The sequence below is a fragment of the Natrix helvetica genome, assembly GCF_964273705.1.
Source record: "Natrix helvetica genome assembly, chromosome: 6".
In the NCBI taxonomy this organism is placed as follows: domain Eukaryota; kingdom Metazoa; phylum Chordata; class Lepidosauria; order Squamata; family Natricidae; genus Natrix; species Natrix helvetica.
In genome coordinates, this window is record NC_138553.1 from 21,917,773 (window position 1) to 21,938,707 (window position 20,935).

The 20,935-nt window shown below is 38.9% G+C and overlaps 1 protein-coding gene across 2 annotated transcripts in view; it reads right to left on the reverse strand.

Annotated features, from left to right (window-relative positions):
* Window positions 1–20,935, reverse strand: part of HIPK2 (homeodomain interacting protein kinase 2) — a 174,516-nt gene that overhangs the window by 19,589 nt on the left and 133,992 nt on the right. For both annotated transcript variants that reach the window (XM_081956646.1, XM_081956647.1), the window contains exons 4-10: window positions 20,788–20,907; window positions 19,524–19,610; window positions 17,802–17,986; window positions 15,513–15,675; window positions 12,459–12,681; window positions 6,910–7,031; window positions 634–776 (exon numbers count right to left, since the gene is read on the reverse strand). In XM_081956646.1, coding sequence (XP_081812772.1) covers window positions 634–776; window positions 6,910–7,031; window positions 12,459–12,681; window positions 15,513–15,675; window positions 17,802–17,986; window positions 19,524–19,610; window positions 20,788–20,907 — 1,043 coding nt within the window. The remainder of the gene's footprint in view (window positions 1–633; window positions 777–6,909; window positions 7,032–12,458; window positions 12,682–15,512; window positions 15,676–17,801; window positions 17,987–19,523; window positions 19,611–20,787; window positions 20,908–20,935) is intronic.

A 20,935-nucleotide genomic window follows, 5' to 3' on the forward strand; every position in this document is an offset into this window, starting at 1 on the left:
ACATCATTGATGTCTTTTGGATATCAGGACACTGTTATCAAGATATTCCACACTGGTGCCTTATCATTTTAGGTAGAGGTAGTTCGCATGCCTAGGCCAAATTCTATGTTGCATTTAAGAGCTCTTGTATCTCTCATTTAAATGTCTCTGTAGGCTCAACCCATTAAGGCAACTACTTTTTATTATAAACTATCACAATAATCCATTTCTTGTAAGGCTAAAAATGTTCATTGCTGCTTATTGAAACATTTGGTATCAGTTGATTCTGAAAGAATGAAGGATGAAATGTCCCCAGAGGAAAAAGGCTAGTGTGAAAACAATCTTAACTTCAGGTCATTGGAACGGAAACACACACACACACACACACACACACACCACCACCACCACCACCACCACCACCACCACCACCACCACAACCCCAGGATCAAGGATACACATATGGTGATAGGTCTGAGGGTAAGCCAACAAGAGTGACATTTGATAACCTACTACTCATGGAGAAATCTGAACAATATATCCAATAATTATAGAACAAATCATGGACCATAATGATGAGGAGATAACCTTCAACTCTCAACAATGATTAGCTCCTGCAAACAGCATCTCACGGAACAAGGTTTTGTTTCTCTTTACCTCCAGTCTGCCAGTGGTTGAGTCCCTGCCATGGTCTCTGGGATTACAGTAGCATGCTGGACTGAGGTGTGAGTAGCTACCCCGGCCAATTGCTGCCAAGCTGGAGGAAGCAAGATTTGCTGAGTGCCACTCGGCCAGGCTTGCTGTGGATCAGAACAGAAAATAGTTTTCACTATTTTATAATCCGTTGTGTTTGGTGCTAACAAACCTTTATTGATGATCAGTTTTTAAAGAATCCTTTACAATACTGAATAAAGGGTTGCCTTGGGAGAGAGATGGGCGGCAAATGAAAAAATAAATAATAGAGGATAATGTAGGAATAAAGTCACATGCAGATGCTGACTTATGATAGGAATACTATACCTGGGCTGCAAAAATCAGCCATACATTAGCCAGCAGCAATGACTTTCAGAAAGTGCTGAGCCTTTCTACCCTCAGTGATCACTGCAAACAACCCATATATAGTATTCCCAATTATTATCCAAAATTCTACATAATTTTAGATCTCTGCCGAGAGTAATGGAGGAGAATGAAGATATTTTTTCAAAGAGAATATCAGAAAGAAGAGAATAATTAAAAGATAGAGAAAGGATAATGCTACCCATCATTGACCTGCTGCCTTCTATTGACTACTCCCAATGCAATGCAGTTTCCAGATGAAAATTGTTGTTCCACAACATGGAACAGATTAGCACAAATCAGACAAAAACATTCTAACAACAGCATAGCTAATTTAGTAGCAGTAGTCAGGAACAGGGATAAACCATGAAAAGGTAGCCTTGAGATTAAAATAATATAACTTTAGATCATTCTTATCACAAACCAAGCATGCAGGCAACATCACTAGCATTAAGCGATTATCTTAACAACCTCTGTTCAATGGGTCTTATTCTAAGGTAAGTATATACAGAGCACTAATGTTTATTTACAAATAAATTCACTGAATTTAGCAGGCCTGCCTCCAAATTAAGTTAGATTAGGTTGTATCCCTTCTTCAAAGTACATTTCTGTAGGTATTCATGCATGTAATATTTATTCAAACTAAACTCTACTAAGTTCAAGGTTAATTTTGCTCTATAATGGAATTTAGCTACAAGTCGACACTGAGATATAATTTTGTCTTTGTGCCTTTTATCCAAAGAACAAATATATAATTAAATATCAGTGGTTTTTTTTTAAATGATATATCTTTGTGAAGTAGTATGGTGCCAGGTATTATTGTGGTCCACTGGCAGCCTGTGGAGCTGGCAGCAGAGTCGGACAGTGAGGAGGTTGGGGAGGAACATGGGCTAGTCCTGGAGTCTGGGGAAGGCTCAGCTGAGGGCTCTGCGTCAGAGGTAGAGAGGGGACTAGGGCCATCTGGGAGTTATGTGCTGCCTCCGGAGCCTCCAGAGTCAGACAACAGCTAGGCAGAAGAACAGGCTCCCCCTGTTCCCAGTGCGTGCATGCGCAGAGCTCCCAGAAGGTAAGAACAGTTGAAACAGAAGGGACAACTCAGGAGTAAGGTTTGGAGGTGATTGGCCTCTCCCACAGGACATAAAGGAGGAGCAAAGGCACATGAGCCTTTGCAGGAGGCAACTTGGTTCATGCTGGTCAGTTTACCTTCTGAAACTCCGTTTGGACTCTTTGCTCCATGTGGCCTTGCCAAACTGATTGCTAATTACGTCTTTGGCAGCATTTTCAAGGAAGATAAAGGTGGGTGCTTATCAGCCTTATTTCAAAGGCCTTTGACAGCCTCATGTAGAACTCTTTCCAACTATTTGGGAGGCATTACCGTGAATGAATATACCCATATTTTTCAGAGCATAAGACGCACCGGAGTATAAGATGCACCAAGGTGGTGCATAAATAAAAAAGTGGTCTCTTTCCTAGGGCGGAGAGAAAAGATTGAGCCAAGGTCACCAAGAAAGATTTGTGCCTAATGTGGGAGTAGAACTCACAGTCTCTGGTTTTCTAGCCGGATGCCTTAATCGCTACATCAAACTGTTTCTCAGTTAAGGGCTTGATTGCCCAGGCCCTTAATGGCTCAGAGTGCTTCCCGGAAACACACACACACACACACACACAAAAGTGTATTTTAAGACAAATCTCAAAACACTATTCAAACAATAAAATAACATTATAAAATTACAAAATGATGAAAAGCAATTTAAAATAGAACGATTAAAAGATCTAGGTAAACAAGCATGTTTAAAGGTTCTTCCCAAATCAACAAGAAAGTTGTACTTGTTACAACTTCAGTAAGCTTATTTGTTCTAGACATTGCACAGGAAAAGTAGAATTAACAGTCAAAATCTATCTACAGCAGGACAATTGAAAGATGCCCCTCTGATGATCTGAAAGTGAAGGACAAGCAGGAATTGGCAGGAACCAATTAACAGGTTTCTGGTACTTTTTTCTGCAAATCCAGACAATTGACTTGCCTTGATTCAATACAACATGGTTTAATTAACCATGATTCCCTCACCACTGTCAAACCATTACTAAGGCTGCATTACTATTACTATTAATCTTCTCATCGTTCCTATCACCCCTCTCCTCCCACTTATGACTGCATGACTGTAACTTTGTTGCTTGCATCCTTAAGATTTACATTGATATCGATTGTTTCCTGATTGCTTATTTGTACCCTATGACTCTCATTAAGTGTTGTACCTTATGATTCTTGACAAATGTATCTTGTCTTTTTATGTACACTTGAGAGCATATGCACCAAAGACAAATTCCTTGTGTGTCCAATCACACTTGGCCAATAAAGAATTCTATTCTATTCTATTCTATTCATGCCTTGTGCAAAGATTGCATAAAGATTCGTAGAAAATATCAGATGCTTTCTCTCCTCTTTCTGCATGCTTATATAGTTAGGTCCCGTTACTTTCAGCCTCATCTGTGAATGTGTGCATTAGGCACAACCTCAAAGTTACTAAGAATATATCTTTCCCAGCTGACACCTTCCTTTTCCAGGTTCCTTTTTCTTTCCTTGTTCTTTTTTTAAGAACTTAGCGTTTCAAGTTTCTGAATTCTTTTTTTAAAAAACTTGACCTATGAGAGCTTCACTCCATCTCTTCCCACATCCACATGCACCTCTCACAGGTATGCCAAATATATTTTATAGAAAATAGATTTCCAAATTCCTTGGGGCAACGATTTCTCAGTTTCTTCCTTCCAGGTTTCATGGTGGGATAAAGCTGACTCCTGCCTTTTAAGGAAGCAGCTGCTACCTTTCCAAAGGTGCAAGCAGAGCTGCCTGTCACATCTTGCACTAGCAAGCAGATAAACTAGCCTCACTAGGGTGAAAATGCACTTGTGGAGGATGTGCACCTGCTCTAGGCCTTCTAGGCAAGAAATTGACCTGAGCACTTGTATCACATTTCCGGTGTTAATCAACAGCTATGAAGATGATACAATAACTGTGGTCCATCAGCCTACATCTAGAGATTATTGCAAAGCATCAGGCATCGACAGTGTCAGACCTTTCCCTCCCTCTTTCCCTATTTGCCAGGAGAGAACCCTGTGTAACTTTGACAGCTGTAGAAGCGATTAGAACATTCTACAGACACAGCTTTCCATTTCATAGCATTTTTTTTTGAAGGGCACAGTAGCAAGCAAGCTGCATCTGACACTTCCTTTCCACCCTCCTACTTCCTAACCGCACACTGAAAGAAAGGAGAAGCAAGAACAATGCATGGAGATGCAACTTTTCTTAGCAGAAGGCCAAACTTGGCCTTTGAATGGTGTGATAGAAAAAAACACAGCGGGCCCAAGAGATAAAATACATTTGATTTCATTTATACTTGTATGTAATTCATTTCCAATCATATCTTTAGTTATGTTCATCTTCTGCCACAAAAGTGCTTTTTCAGGAGGCAACTGGACTTTCTTGTTTGTCTTTGAAGACATTTTGCTTCTCATTCAAGAAGCTTCTTCAGCTCTGACAGGATAGTGGGGAATGGAAGGATTTATATTCCTTGCAGACAGCTGGTCATTTGCATCCTTTTAGAGAGTCGTTGAGGTCACTTGAAAGTTTATCTGTGTCCTCAGGGTCACCTGAGTAGTGCAAATGTGTGTTGAGCCTTCTTGGCTGCAGGATGCCTTCCATTCCCCACCCTCCAGGCAGAACTGAAGAACCTGATTGACCGAGAATCTCCATAGACATTTGTACTTATGTACTTTGGGATGAAGACCCTTTGAATGATGTGAGATATGGACAGATTTCCAGAAAAATTGCAAACTACAAGAACCATTTGCTCAGGTGACCCTGAGGATAAAGTTCCAAGTGGCCTCCATGACTCTCTAAAAGAATGCAAATGACCAGCTGTCTGCAAGGAATATAAATCCTTCCATTCCGCATCATCCATTCAGAGCTGAAGAAGCTTCTTGGATAGGAAGCAAAACGTCTCCCAACAAAAATAAGAAAGTCCAGTTTCCTCCTGAAAAAGCAACTTTGGGACAACCATGACCTGAATGACTGAGATTCTCCATAAACCTCTTCTGCCACATTAAAAAGAAAATTTGGCAGACATCTAGGGTGGGTTCTTGGAGTTTGACACAGTCGCGAGGCTACAGGCGGTGATTATGGGAGCTTCAAGAAGGGCTGGGCTTAGTTTGATTGGCTTTGTAAGGAATCAAAGCCTCCCCCTTCCCTTTTTTTTCCTCTCTTATAATTACTCCTATTTAAGTTATGAATCTAAATGACAGAAAAAGGATAGTATTAGGGCTGGGTAGCATTTTGGAAATTTTTAGGAAAGGTGCTTGAGAGAACATTAGAGTCTGAATGTTCTGACCTCATTAAATTCTTGAAGTGCAGCCCCTAATATATCACTCAAAGCCCAAACATGACCTCTGACCCCTAAAGACGTTGCATACTCCTGATTCATATGCTATAATTACTACCTGAACAATCTCCCCTGCTGCTTTATCTGATTAAGTGTTAGTGATTAAGCCTTTGCATCAGCTCAGTATTTTTAGTCTGTCTGCTGTAATTGCCAACTGTAATGCAGCCAACTCAGAAGCCTGTCAAATGTTTTGGGTGTAATTTGTGTGATTACCCATGCACGGAGCCAGGCAATTAATCTAATTTCACAAGGTACTTCTGTCCAAATATTTTACATATTGATGTTTATAAAACTTATTTTCTTCCTTTTTGTGTTGTGAATGATCTCCCCTTTTCCGTGGAATTTGATTCATACATGCGACAGAACCATGTGATTCTTGGAGAAGGATGGCAAGTTTTCACGGAGATGGACTCCATGCATGTCAGTCAAGTATCCTTTAACGATGACCCTTCATGAGGACAGGAGATCATATTAAGTTGAATGGAAAGAAACAACACATGTTTTATGTTTGACTTCCAAGACAGGGGAGCCCAAAAAGAAAAGCAACAAACTGATGCTGGAAGAAGATCCAGGCAAGGCAGTGATTTGCAGTATTTGGGAATCCTCTGGTATCCAAGACACTAGATCATCCTGACATAAACACCACATTCCCTTTTGGGAATTGGTGTAAAATAATTTCATTGGAAATAAAAGGCAGATAAATGAGATAACCAGCATCCCTAAGGAGCTGCTTGCAAAAACAGCATTTTGAGTGGGGCCTGAAGTTTCTAGGAAATTTTGAGAGCTGTTTATCAGATGGATAAGAAGTCTAATGCCTATTTCCAAAAGAATCAATTGACGCAGATTGCCTCGTGTTCATTGAGAAAATTCCTCCTTTGCACTAAAAAAGCATGAGAAAACCCCCCACAAATTATCTTCCCTAATTTACAGAACATTTCTCACTTGAAAATAGTGCGATTGCTATAATTCTTGTTTTGTTATTTTAAACTTCTTAATGAAGCTTACTAAGCAAATTCTGAGAGAATTTTTCTACCAAATAAGAGTTTCTAATCTAGGCTGCTACCAGAAATAAAGTCAGCTCAATGGATCGTCTAGCCCAATTTTACTCTTGCTAGTTTGACAAAACCATGTGTAATTGGAAGCATTCTAACTTGATGGAAGACAAGTATGGAAGTCAAATGTATTTGCAAGAGCCATTGTCATGTATGGCTGGGGACAAATGATTTAAGAAAAAACTAGAGATGGAGGGAGGGTTTGTCTAATAGCTTAAAATCCCAGGAAGCTCTTCCTTCCACAAATAAAAAGATGGAAAGGTCAAATAACGGCATACACATTCTCAAAATTCACAATAACTCCCACAGGTGAACCGCCTTTCTTTATTGACAACTCCGTATATAGTTCCTTAAAGTTGTTGCTTGATCCAAAATTATTAATTATTTACCTGTGCTAAAAGCCCTGGTTGGATCTGAAGGGGCGGAGCCCCAGCAGCCTGAGTGACTATTGGAACTGCATTCTCCATCCGGACTGAATAGCCAGCATGCTTTGAAGGGGAAGTTTGCAATCCTGAGCCAAGAAAATAAAATGAAAAGACAATACGTATGTTATTAAGATCAATCACTATCAATAAAAAGTACAGCCCTGGAAAAAAATTGTTCAATTTGGTTTCATGGTACCGGGTAAATCTGTGTATACTTCAAATGATTTAAAAGAGGTGTTTCATGTGAATACAATACCCGAAGTTTCTGTAAGCTTGAAAAAGACACAATCGCTTTAATAAGTTGACAGATGAAAGTAAATGCAGCTCATTAAAGCAGCCACATCTTGTCTCAAGCTTGAACAGAAGACGAAACAATCTACTTTTAGGAAGGGATGTATCCATAGTTCCAGGCTTTCCAATAAATTTTCTGAATAAATTTCAAAATTTGTATAATCCTATCAACAAGATCCTTCTTAAAATTATTCTGTAGTTGTTGGTATTATATTTTTGCTTTATTATATATATAATTCCTCTAGCCATTTGTTAATTTATTGAATGCATTAATATTTTCCTAACAGCTTGGAGGCAAACAACTTAATCTTTTATCAGGGGTAGAAATTTTATAAGTATACTGTGCAAATTTTCCATCAGCCAGCTGCTCTCTTTCACTTGGCAAAATTTCCATTCTCTCAACGCCAATATATCATTTGAATAAGGTTTTTCATTTGTTCTTTCGCTAGTCAAGAATAGCATATATTATGGTATTTTCAGTATCTGCCTAAGACATTTATTTTCCAGTAGAAATTTTTGGAGTGAGGTTATTTGTACGCGTATTTTTTAATGTCTGTGTTGTATTGGGAGGGGGCTGTTTAAACCATTTTTATTGTATCCTCTCTATGGTCTTTATTAACATTTCTAGTTTGTCTGTTTGTTTTAACTGTTTTAAATATCTTTAGTAATCTTCCACAGATCTGGTTATTGGGCAGATGAGAAATAACCATCATTGTTATTGTCAAAAAGTGTGCCAAATCCCTTCAACCTTGTGTTCAGACGCCTCAAATTTCTCTCAGGAGGTGACAGTATCTGATTGACCTCATTTAGGCTCAGAAGTTTTAGCATAGCAGAAATATTTGGATGGAAAATTACAAGGAATTTTAAGACTGTAGAGAAGATAGGAAGTTGGGGGGGGAGGGATACCATCCTGGGAAAAAGCAGTAGCAAAGCTCTTTAATTCTGTTGCCAAGAAAACTGTTTGGATCTGTCTACAAAGTTATCAGGAGCAGAACTAGACTTGAAAGAGACTTTAACTTTTCTATTACCTGCACTTTTATCAGTTTCTCTTGAATTCTTCTTTTCATCCTATCGTGATTAGAGACTCGATGTACAATTCCAACTGTGTCCCACCTAATGCTGAATAAAGCTAGATTTGTTCAGTAAGATTTCAGCATCTCTCAAACTTAATTGTATAGATCTATAGCTTGCATCTCAATCTAATCAGAACTCCTTAACAGAGGCTCCTGTCCAAATGCCATGTGGTTTGATCATTCTTAGGAAAAAATGCTAGCATGAATCTTATACATGGCCATAAAAGTGGGAATGTATCAAAAGCCTGCATCTAATTTTCAAACTCAACCTGAAAAGTACTTCGATCCTTCAGGGAAATCAGATGCTGTAATGGGAGTTTTCAGATAAATTCTTGGTACTCATTAACGGACAGTCAATTAGAAAAGATCCATGGAAGATTACTTTTGTACATGATTACTGCTGTGAAACTATATGTGAAATTATATGTGCAGAAATGGAAAATATTCTGAAATACCCACACCAGAAGAATGGTTGATGAAGAGGACAGAAATGGCAAAATTAACCTGATAGAGAAAGTTCAACAATGGCATTTATTAGTGACTGGAAACCCCTTATTGACTTTTTGTTGACTAACAAAAACTTGTGATTTGTGGTTTTGAAGATTACAAAGGGTAGCTTATGGAAAGAGGGAAATTATGATGCAAGCTTATAAAGAGAGGGCAAAGTAAATATATCTATCTATAACCACTGTCAACTTAAGGATTTTCTAGCCTTCAACTTTGGCACAGCCAAGTCTTCAACTACTGAGATTAAAAAGGTAAGAATTAACTTGGAATCAGTCTACACATTGTGCTTATTTATAATAGCAATAGCACTTAGACTTACTGTATTTTTAGGAGTATAAGACGCACATTTCCCACTCCCCAAAAGAGCATGGAAATGTTGGTGTGTCTTATATGCCAAATACAGCCATTTTTGACCTCCCGAAGCCCCGCCCCAACATCCTTTTTTTTTTTTTTTTGCAAAAATAGAGGACTTTTATGCCTTCCCCCAGCCCCCAGCCGCACTCTGCAGGCTTCAGCAGGGCTAGGGGAAAGCAAAAACACCTCCGTTTTTGCAAAAAACAGTCCATTTTCCACCCATTTTCCACAAAAACAAGGGCATTTTTGCCTTTCCCCAGCCCTGCTGAAGCCCGCAGAGTGCTCCTGGGGGCTGGGGAAGACAAAAACTTTTTTCTTACTTACCTCTTCGAAATCTTGGTGCATCTTATACACCTGTGCGTCTTATAGTCCTAAAAATACGGTATATACCACTTTACAGTGCTTTACAGCCTTCTCTAAGCAGTTTATTGCCCCCAATAAATCTGGGTCCTCCCAGAGAGGAAGGGGAAGTAGAGAAGGGAAGGATGACAGAGGGAAGAAAGGAGGTAGGGAGGGGGAGGAGAGAGGGAGAAGAAAGTGTTGGATAAGGTACAAATATGGTGTATGGAGAGCAGAAGAGCCAATAATTGGTTTTTGGGAGTTGTTGGTAAGATGAATTGATGTAAGCATTTAATAATACAATATGATGTTGCTTATGTAATAGTATAGATGTGATTATATGTTTTGAAAATGAAAAAATAAAAAACGTTATAAAAAAAATCTGGGTCCTTATTTTACCCACCTTGGAAGGATGGAAGGCTGAGTCAACCTTGAGCCTGGTGGGATTTGAACTGCCAAATTGCAAGCAGACGGTAGTCAGCAGAAGTGGCCTGCAGTACAGCACTCTAACCACTGCGTCACCAAGGCTCATACATTCTTTTAGATTTTCAAATTATATGATGCATGAAATTAGTCAACTGTAGTCTATTTCAATAAATTAGAGTAAGTCCAAGATTAGGCACCAAACGTCAACAACATTGTTGTACGTCAGCTTCAACATTTATCCATTGTTTTGCAGATGGCCTTGGGAGTTTACAAGCAAAACTGGGGTCAAGCCAAACATTCTCAACATAGCCTTCTCAAAGGCATTAATAGAAACTCTATCAGGGGCTTTAAAAGAGGAACAGGATTCGTATCCCAATTGAAATACAGTGCTTTAGGGAAGGAAAGTTCAACTCTCCCCTTCTAAGCCCCAGTTCCAAAGGACTTCAAATGAAAAAAGCCCAAGTCTTTTCTATTTTAGTTCTCTAAATTGGATTTAGTTTTAAAAGATGCATTAAATATGGTCTGTAATTTGCTTCTGAAAAGAACAGTAACGCTGTATTTTTTCCTTTGTTTATTTTCTCTGGGAACAGTTGTTACTTTCCCTGAGCCATTAAGAAGGAGAAGGTTAGATACCTAGACAAATTAAGGAAATAGTTACACGGTCATTTTCCAATTGTTCCCAATGGAGATTGACTCTATGCAACTGCTGAGCAAGAGACAATTGTCTCCACAGGAAGAGCCACTGGCTGCTAAAGTCCAGGGCAGAAATTAAGACTTCAGGTGCCTGTCATCCTTTCAATTGTCCTACCAGCTGTGCAGCTCTCTGAGCTGAAGAAATCACCGATGATAAAAAATTTGCTCCCAAATAGTCAAATGCTTTTTATAGCTTTTGTAAATAAGATTCAGGGGACTTTTGAGGATTTCGCTCTGGAGTTCTTTTATGTTATTTCAAAGCCACATAAAAAGGGATAAAACGTATGGTGCACAGTGGTGCACTGAGACATCAATGTCTACAAATAACTTAAATATCTTTGGATGAAAATGAGAGAGGGAACCAGGCTTCCTGGCCACAGCTAAGTTAGTTATATAAAGGAAACTGGAGCTCAAAGGTAGAGAAATAGGCTCTTATTTCCTTATTCTCCTAGCCACAAATAGCTTCCAAAATTGCCCAGAAAATGGGTAAATAGAATGGAATGGAATGGAATGGAATAGAATGGAATAGAGTAGAATTTTTAATTGACCAAGTGTGATTGGACACACAAGGAATTTGTCTTTGGTGCATATACTCTCAGTGTACATAAAAGAAAAGATACATTTGTCAAGAATCATAAGGTACAACACTTAATGATAGTCATAGGGTACAAATAAGCAATCAGGAAACAATCAGTATTAATATAAATTTTAAGGATACAAACAACACAGTTACAGTCCTGCTGTGATAAGTGGAGGAGATGGGTGATAGGAATGATGAGAAGACTAATAGTAATAGTAATTACTATTAATAAGCAGCCTTAGTGAATGGTTTGACAGGTAATATGATAACCAAGCTGAGAATATTGATATTGCATGTATTATCAGTCAGTGTATTCATATACTAACAAATGGAGAAATTTTCCATCTGAGACCGCCTTGCCAACTCAGCTCTCCTAATGTTGTGCTATCCTACACATGTCAATGAAAAACCACGTATTTTGTATTGTAGAAGAAACTCTGGTTTTTCAGATTAGCTGAACTAAAGTTCCCTACGGATAGAAATAACATACCCACTAGAAGTTCTAGTTCAGCAACATCTGAAAGGCCATGGAATTAAGGAGAAACTTCCTAACAATGAGGACAATTAACCAGGGGAGCAGCTTGCCTTCAGAAGTTGTGGGTACTTCATCGCTGGAGATTTTTAAGAAGAGACTGGACAGCCTCCTGTCTGAAATGATAAAGAATCTCCTGCTTGAGCAGGGGGTTCGACTAGAAGACCTCCAAGGCCCCTTCCAGCTCTATTCTGATTAACACTGTCGGAAATTGTTGCTGGTGCTCAATGTAATCTAAGGTAATTCCCGATTAATAAGCGGCTGTACCCTTGTGACAGAGCCGAGGTTGAGACAGCGGAGCATGTCCTTCTATTTTGCCCTATGTATAGCGCGGACAGATCTAGGTTACTGTCTTTTCCTGAAATCGTCCCTTCTGGTCCTGATGGCTGTGATTTGTTTGTGCATTGCCTTGGGGATGTCTCCTCGTACATCACCTCTCAGGTTTCCAGGTTTTTCCTGAGAGCTGTGACCATTAGAGGAGAGAGCTGTAACCTCCCTTAGTTGGGCTTTTGGTGACTGGCTGCTGTGTCTCTTTTGTAGTGGTCGTGTTTTGGTCTGTGACTGTAAATAAAGTATTATTATTATCTAAGGTAATTTGGAGGAAAGAGCTCATTCCCTAGTCAAGTAAAATTTTAGACTCCTATCAGACAGATAGCCCATCCTCGCTTTAGTAATAGCCACACATTTAACAAGAGAAAAGAATCAGAAGCCATCTTACCTTGAAAACCCGGAGGACATACGATAAGGGCTTGCTGGAAAGGGTCAGGACGAGCACATATCTGCGCTGTGCCTGTCTGCAGAGGGACGCTCCTCTGAGCCACCGCGGCCATGGACGCTGCCGAGGGCTGGTAGAGTGCAGATTGGTAGTTTAGTATGGAGACATCAGGGTTGGCTAAGGAAATAGTGGCACTGGTAGTGGAAGTGGGAGCCAGAGTGGTGGCCTAAAGGAATTACGGGATTTAAAATAAAATAAAAACAAAACATGAAGGCGATGGCCATGTCGGGGGGGGAAGCTAGTTTTCAAAAGGAAAGACAAATAAGGCACATAAATAAAACCTTAAAAGGTAGAAAAGGTTTTAAAAAATCAAAGCAAGGAGGAAGCTAGAGATGAATAAGGATAGCAAGAGTTTAACTTGACTCATCGGGCACCCCAATCCTTTGCTTGCGATTACAGGTAATCCTTGACTTATAGCAGTTCATTGAGTGACTGTTAGAAGTTACAACAGCATTGAAAAAAGGGGACTGATGAACATCTTCCATACTTATGACCGTTAGAGCATCTTCAGACGCTTTGCAACTGGTTCACATTTATGACCCTTGCAATTTCCCAGGGATCACGGGATCAGCTTTTGCAACCGTCTGATAAGCAAAGTCAGTGGGGAAGCCAGGTTCACGTAACAACCATGTTTTTGACAACCCCACCGATTCGCCTAACAACTGTGGCAATCAAACGGGGCAAAAACTCACTTATCAAATGCCTCACCTAGCAACAGAAATGTTGGGCTCGGTTGAGGTCGTAAATCGAGGACTACCTGTACCAACGGATTATAATCGCAAGCCCAAACATCAAGGCTGCAACCCAATAAGATAGTCAAGTTGTCCATACAGAAAGATTCAAGACTTTGCATCTGAAAAATGAATAAATATTTCTAGATCATTAAGTCTTAGCAACACACTGCAGGTGTGTTGCTTGAACTGTTCTTGGTACTTGGTGACACGGCTCACTTTGTTGAGATGCTCCACAAGCAGGTTGATTTGATTTTTCAATTGTTGTACAGATGTAAGTTGGGATGTATAGAACACAAAGGAATGTTATATGTAGATTATATTGCTTGGAGATTTCAATAGAAACACGACTTATACCTCTGATGGGCCCAGAATTTTCTCTAGTTCTAACCCTAAATGTGTGGCTTCAGATACCGGGGGTTTAGTATTTCAAGATTTTTTTAAAAAAAAATCAAGACATCTTGCTCTAGGGCAGGGGTGTCGAACCGAGGCACCGCGGGCCAATCCCTTGCTATTTCCAGGCTGGCCTTGCGGGCCAGATTTAAAGGTCCCGTGGGCCGAATTCAGCCCTGTGGGCCTTGAGTTTGACACCCTTGCTCTAAGGCCAAAGCTCTAGTTTAGTTTTTTCCCCGCCTAAGAAGTGGAAGAATTCTAAGCATCTGGAGAACTGCAGTGGTTTTAAGAAAGATTTGATGAATTACTTTCCATCCTTTCCATCTGAGGAGGTGTGATGGAAAAGGTTATCTATTAAAACATTCCCACAAGAGTATTGGCAATGAAACTGTTTTATGTCAACTTCATTTTGACATCTGAGTGGTTTTTTTTAATTCCTGATACAGTAGCTTGATTGCTCTCACTTTCTCTTCCTTACAGGGAAAGCTAGTAATTTTCTCCAAGTAGCTCAGTTCAGAATTTCTAATCACATGTGCACTAGCAACTTTTTCTGGTTCTTGTCCTTAAAAGTCATAGACAAAAGGTGTTACTTGTACTTATTTATGATTGTGATTCTAGCTGAAGCTTTATTTGTTTACTTCTTGATCACTCAATCCTGCATTCATATTTCTATAAATTAAATTCCTTAAATGTCCTTTAGTAATTTAAGAATGTTTCACAGAACACAAAATCTGTTGTGCCTCTTGCTTTGTTACAGAAAATACAATTCATTAAGGATTATTTGATGTTGATTATACCATTCACCAATTAGAATGACGTAGAAATGCCTCCATCACGTATTTTGATCTTTTTTCCCTGCTTCCCTACTTGTTATTTCACAAATGTGATTCAATTTTCTTAGTTGTTAACTTTTGCAATGCAAAAAATTGTAAGTATTAATGAGACTTTATTAATAATGTTAAAAGGAATCCCAATACAACTGTCATGAATTTTTTTAAAAATTAAAGAAAACCCCAAATAATCCAGATTCTTTTCCTTTAAAAAAATATTTGTTTTTGTATTCAATTAAGCAACAAACTGCAGTGATTCCTAGAGGACTAATGACCATGCAAAGGACGTAATTAAATACAACTAATAGAAGTACATAAGTTGCAGCATTTGCATTCTGATGCTGTCAGGCACTTTTAGCCATCTTCCTGTTGGCTAATCTGATCTTCTTCACAAATATCCATGGTGATGTCGTAGAAGAAGCCAGCAGAACCCTGATGACTTTTGAGATTTTGCAAAATGTTTCCAATAGGGTCATAACCATGAAGGCAAAATAAGAGCAGCTTTGCAAAAATTTCCACATCAAGGACCAAATCCCAAGTTGTCCTTTTCCCTCTCTTTTTCTGCTTGCATGTCAGTATTATGTATGTGCAGGTGATAGAAACCCAAAAAGGAAAAGGAATAGCAAGTCTTGCTAATTGGGACTTTTAGTCACAAATGTCTTTGGCTACTAAAACTATCATTGAGAAAACATTTTTTGAAGGAAGATGGGTTATCACAATAAGTTAGAAGGCATTGGTGTTAGATGGAGAAGGACCAAGGTCAAGTTCTTGGCGATCCACAGTTTCTGACCAACCTTGGCCCATCCTCAGTCTATATCTCTACTTCTACTTGAGCTTTAAGATTATAAATTAAAAGAAAAATAAATATACTGGATCCACAGTTTCTGAATGATGTTGGGTTATTAGCAGTCTATATCTCTAACCTCTGCTTAAGTAATGAGATTATACATTAATAGAAAAAGAAAGATTTCTTCCCTTAAAAGAAAGAAGTTCCAAACCTCTGGAACCTCACCAAGTTAGATCATCATAACAATTATTCTTACCTGGTTATGAACTGTATTGAGCTGGTTATTGAAGGTCATGGTTAAATTGGTTGATGTGCTTGGGGCTACATGGGTGATGAATGGTGTTTTGCTCTGATTCACAGTGTCATACATGTTTACTCGCCGCTTGCAAATCTCCATGTTTTGAAAACAGGACTTAACGCTATTTATGAAGAAGGAGAACCAAAGGTTAGCAGTAATCTAACTGATGGGAGAAATCACATCTGCCTTCATAAGAGATATGAGCTCAGCTACTCTGTTTTATTCAATAAACTAGGCTTAAAACAAGCCATGATTTAATGCAAATTGTAAGCTCAGCTATTTGGTGCCAAAAGAAAACTCTCTCTATTCATTATACATAGAACTATATCACAAACATAAAAATTATTTGTAGTCAATATTTTCCCCAGGGACAGCTGGAATTGTACTTTCTGTCTGGAATGATAAGCAGCCATACTAAAACATTACCATACCCACCATCGTATAGTTCCTGGGATTCTTATGGGCAGCAATGGAAAATAAGTTGATGTAACAGATACAGCTGCTGTTAAGAATACAACCCAAGGCTTCAAGAGATAAATTCTTTAATATTCTGAACAACAATTATGCAAATACCATGAGTTGTTAGAATCACTGCTTCTTCTACCATGCATTCTCAGACTATTGCTCCGTTTTGAGTTTTATTATAGCTCTAAAGTCACCTGGCCCTGAAACCAACCTTAAGAAGTCCAAATGTCTAAAAATGCTAGAACTTATTTTTCCTTTTGTGTCATTCCAATTAACAGTGCTAAAGCCGAACCTTTGCAAAAATCCATTAAGTCCCTATAGTAAGAAGATACTACATAAATTCTTTGTATTTTTTTTTTGCAGTGTCACTTTCCACAATCAAATATTGATATAATCCCTGCTATTCTGTCAAATCAGACTATCGTGCCTTATTTGTAGAAGGTTTTCTCCAGGGTCACATTTGGAACAAAAATAATTTTAAAATTATTAAGAAAAATGGAATGGAGTCAACAGAACTATTGCAAGGAAAAATAATCATTTGTTTAGAAGACATTTTTAAAGGCAACTGGTCCAACTTTCTATTCTGAGATGGAATCCCAAAGAGTTTGATAATCTTCACAGATTCTCATCGATTCATTTTCTAGCATCGAGCTGCATTTTACTTGAAAATATCCACAAACCCCACCTATTAATGAAAATGGCAATGATGCATTTACTAAGTTCCTGCTATCCTTGAGTTGTGATCTAATAATTGAGGGTTTGGGGTTCGGTGGTTTTTGTTTTGTTTTGCATGGAGGTAGTTAATGATTGCTGGAGAAGACTCCTGCGAGTCCCTTGGACTGCAAGATGATCAAATTGGTCAGTCCTAGAGGAGATCAACCCTGATTGCTCTTTAGAAGGCCAGATCCTGAAGATGAAACTCAAGTACTTGGCCACCTAAGGAGAAGGAAGGACTCACTGGAGAAGAGCCTAATGCTAGGAAAGATTGAGGGCAAAAGAAGAAGGGGACAATAGAGAATGAGGTGGCTGGATGGAGTCACCGAAGCAGTAGGCGTGAATTTAAATGGACTCCAGAGGATGGTAGAGGACAGAAAGGCCTGGAGGAACATTGTCCATGGGGTCGTGATGGGTCAGACACGACTTCACAACTAACAACAACAAGTTAGTGATGTGGAGTAAGACTACAATTGTGTGGCATCATATCACAAGCCGAGATGTATTAAATTCTGTCAAGGAAAAGTTACTCAGTTTATGTCTACCATGTTCAACAGTTGCCCTGTGTTACAGGCAATACATCTGTGAGCCTTAAAAAATGTTTCCATGATTTCCCCACAAAACTTTCTCTTATATCCCTAAGCCTACATCTAGAAAATAAGGGGAATAAAATACTTTTGTCTTCTTGCTATTGGAGCTAAGTCACCCACCCAGTTTTCCTAGCAGTTACTGGCTAAAAATGAGCTTCCTGAAGCAGCTCAGGAAGAGATGAATAAATCACTGGAGCAAAGAAAGAGAAATGCCATTCTTGAATAATATCTCATGACTTCAGATCTAGAAAATTAGCTCAAAATAAACCATTTCTAGGAGAAGAGCTGCCAATTCAAGATCATGAAAATATTCTTGTCTTGTGGGCATCTCTAAATTCTCCTTGGCTGCCATGTATATGCAAAATCTGTTACAATCCCAAGAGGCACACCTGCCAACTTATCGATTAACCTTCCCCTGCATCCCATTCTTCACTCCTCCCCTCTCCAAGATCACCAAATCAGAGAGAAAGAAACTTACTGGGTGCTATGGGGGAAATCGAGCAGGTGTGTCATGGTGACAAATGGGTGGTTGAGTGTTTCAATTGGCGTTATCCTCTTATCTGCATCTATCGTCAACATTTTCTTTAACAGATCGATGAACTCCCTCCGGTCTGCCTTTTCCACCAACATATCACTTCCTTCCAAATCTGTTGTCATATTTACCTGGAAGGGAAATTCAAATCAATAGCATACAGTTTTCTAGAAAGTCTGAACTAATCAAATCTGCAGTTTCTTCTTCAGCCTTCATAGAGGTAGAATCTTTGGGGAGCTATAATGTAGTCTTCAACCGGACATGTAAATTCTATTTGAGCATAGTTATTCTAAATGCGAGGACATGGTGGCTCAGTGGCTAAGACGCTGAGCTTGTCGATCAGAAAGGTCGGCAATTCGGAATCCCTAGTGCCATGTAACAGAGTGAGCTCCCGTTACTTGTCCCAGCTTCTGCCAACCTAGCAGTTCGAAAGCATGTAAAAATGCAAATAGAAAATAGGAACCACCTTTGGTAGGAAGGTAACAGCGTTCCGTGCGCATTCGGCGTCTAGTCATGCTGGCCACATGACCACGGAGACGTCTTCGGACAGCGCTGACTCTTTGGCTTTGAAACAGTGATTAGCACTGCCCCCTAGAGTCAGGAACGACTAGCACATATGTGAGAGGGGAACCTTTACCATTACTGTAGTCGTCAATTGGACAAGTAAATTCCATTTGAACATAGCTATTCTAAATGCATGTAAACAATGTAGGTTTAATGTGCAGTAGGTTCTAACAAGGTTCTAATTTCAACTTCTCTGTTGAATAAACTGGATGACCAGTACATGCTGTACAATATCATGAGACCTATTTTAAGGTGCATGCATTACAGAGAGACCTGACAAATATACTGCTGGACTTCTCCATTCTGGATAAAGAAACATAAACACTGCACCTTAAGCACAAACACTACAGCTTAAAAAGGGGAAGGGTTGCCAATATAAAAAATAGAATGTGTCTGTAGATGGTTTGTCTAGTTAAGCATCCCTTTTTAAAAATCTCAATCTCAGTTCTAGAAGAAATCCCACCTGTGTGTGTGTGTGTGTGTGTGTGTGTGTGTGTATTGTAGTGGGGATAGGAGCTTAAATTTTGCGATTTACTGATCTTCTCTATAAGGAAAATCTCATAAGAGGCTCCTTTGTTGGCAATGATACAGGTTGAAAAGCAAATTAAGCTACTATAGGTTTAATTTAATAATTCATTGTTTTTATTTACTTACTAGCTAATAACAACAATGAATTATTAAATTAAACCTATAACACGGTGTTGTCCGGGTATTTATTTATAGGGGGGAAATGTGCGGAGCAAACGTAATTTCTAATGTTGGATTTTCCTCCTTACCAGAGGGAGCCCCCTTGTGGAGTACTGTGAAGCCATTACCATGGCAACTCCACTGAGTTATACAATAGAAGCCATTTTGCAGCAGTACAGCAGAAGCCATTTTAAGGCACAACAGGCTATATCTTAACAGAACACACACCCTGAGGGGTATTTGGAATATCTTACCCCCACAGTATTTTTTTCCGGAGAGTAAGTCATCTGTGTACCAAGTTTGGTTGAAATTGCTCGAGGCATTTCAGAGTTATGCTGGAACACGAACACACACACACACACACACACACGCACAAACACTGTTATTGACAAGTTGATATCCCAGCAGTATTCTTACCTGTGCCATATCATCCAAACAGTTAAAAATGTACTTTCTTGCTTCTTTTGACTTGATACCCGTCTCTGCCTCATGGTCGTCTGGTGTCTGCCCAGAATCAACCAAAAAGATAATAAAAACCAGTATTTCACTATATATCAATCTATTACAAACTCAAGTGAATGATACATAATTTACCACTGCTTTTAAGCATAATCCCAACACAATATTATCCAATATATGTATATTGTCCATCACACATAGTTGCAAGAGAATGAAAATAAATCTTTGCATTATTTCAAATCATTACAATATTTTTCATTCTATGTGGAAAGCAAGTTCAGCAGCACATGGTCTTATGGACTCTTGACTTAGATATGGCACCTTCTGAACTCATCGTATCCTCCACCAGTTTGGGGATGGGAGAGAGATAAAAAAAGGGAGGGAGGGGTAAGGGAAGGAAATAAAAACTGCTCCTTTAACCATTTTTGGTTTTGATTGTGTCTGCTGCCATGACATGAATTTCTGCAGAAGTGAACGCAACTCCTCAGACATTGTACAGATTTCTCATCCTTGTCTTCCCTAGGGGTCAAAAGTACCTGATATTATCCTCTGATATTGCAGTGAAATGAGACTGCATTGGCTATATTAATGGGGGAAGTAATGTTGAAGATACCACATTCAGTAAAATACGATTACAGTTATGTTGAAGATACCACATTCAGTAAAATACGATTACAGTTTCTCTTCATAAGATTATTCTAGAAATTACAGAATTTGAGCCAGGAAGTCTTGAGTAACAAGATAATCTCCAGTAAAAGCTTTCTATCTTCCAAACCAGTAGTAGCAAGACAGACAAGAAGAATATCTACCTGATATAATTCATAAAACCCTTTTTATGAGCTTGCTTTTGATTCTTAAATTATCAAAGTATAAAGCTCCTGTCTTATTGTACAAGACACAGCTTAATTTATCTAGTACAAGCTGCCACGAGTAAGCAGCTATAACAAATGGACCCCAAAGGTGCTCTTTCAAAAGGACTTTGTTTTTCCTTGAAGATATTTTGCTTCTCATCCAAGAAGCTTCTTCGGTTCAGTAATTACATTATGATAAACATAATTACATTTAAAAAAAACCCTTCAAGCCAGACCAAAATTGAATTTCGGATTTCAGCCACTGTGCACCAGCGCAAAGTTATAATTTTACCAAACGTATCAGTAGTATTTCAATATTATGAAACACGGGGCCTAAGGGTGCTTGAGAAAACACCAAAACATCACCTTACCTTTAGCCTCCATAGTGGATATGGTGAATCAGTGTCCCTATTGAAAAATCGTGTGGTCTTTGTTCCTGCACTTAACAAATATTCAGCTGGCAATCCTTGTGTCTGTGAAATGTACCGGATCTGTAAGAAGAAGATGAGATCAGGATTA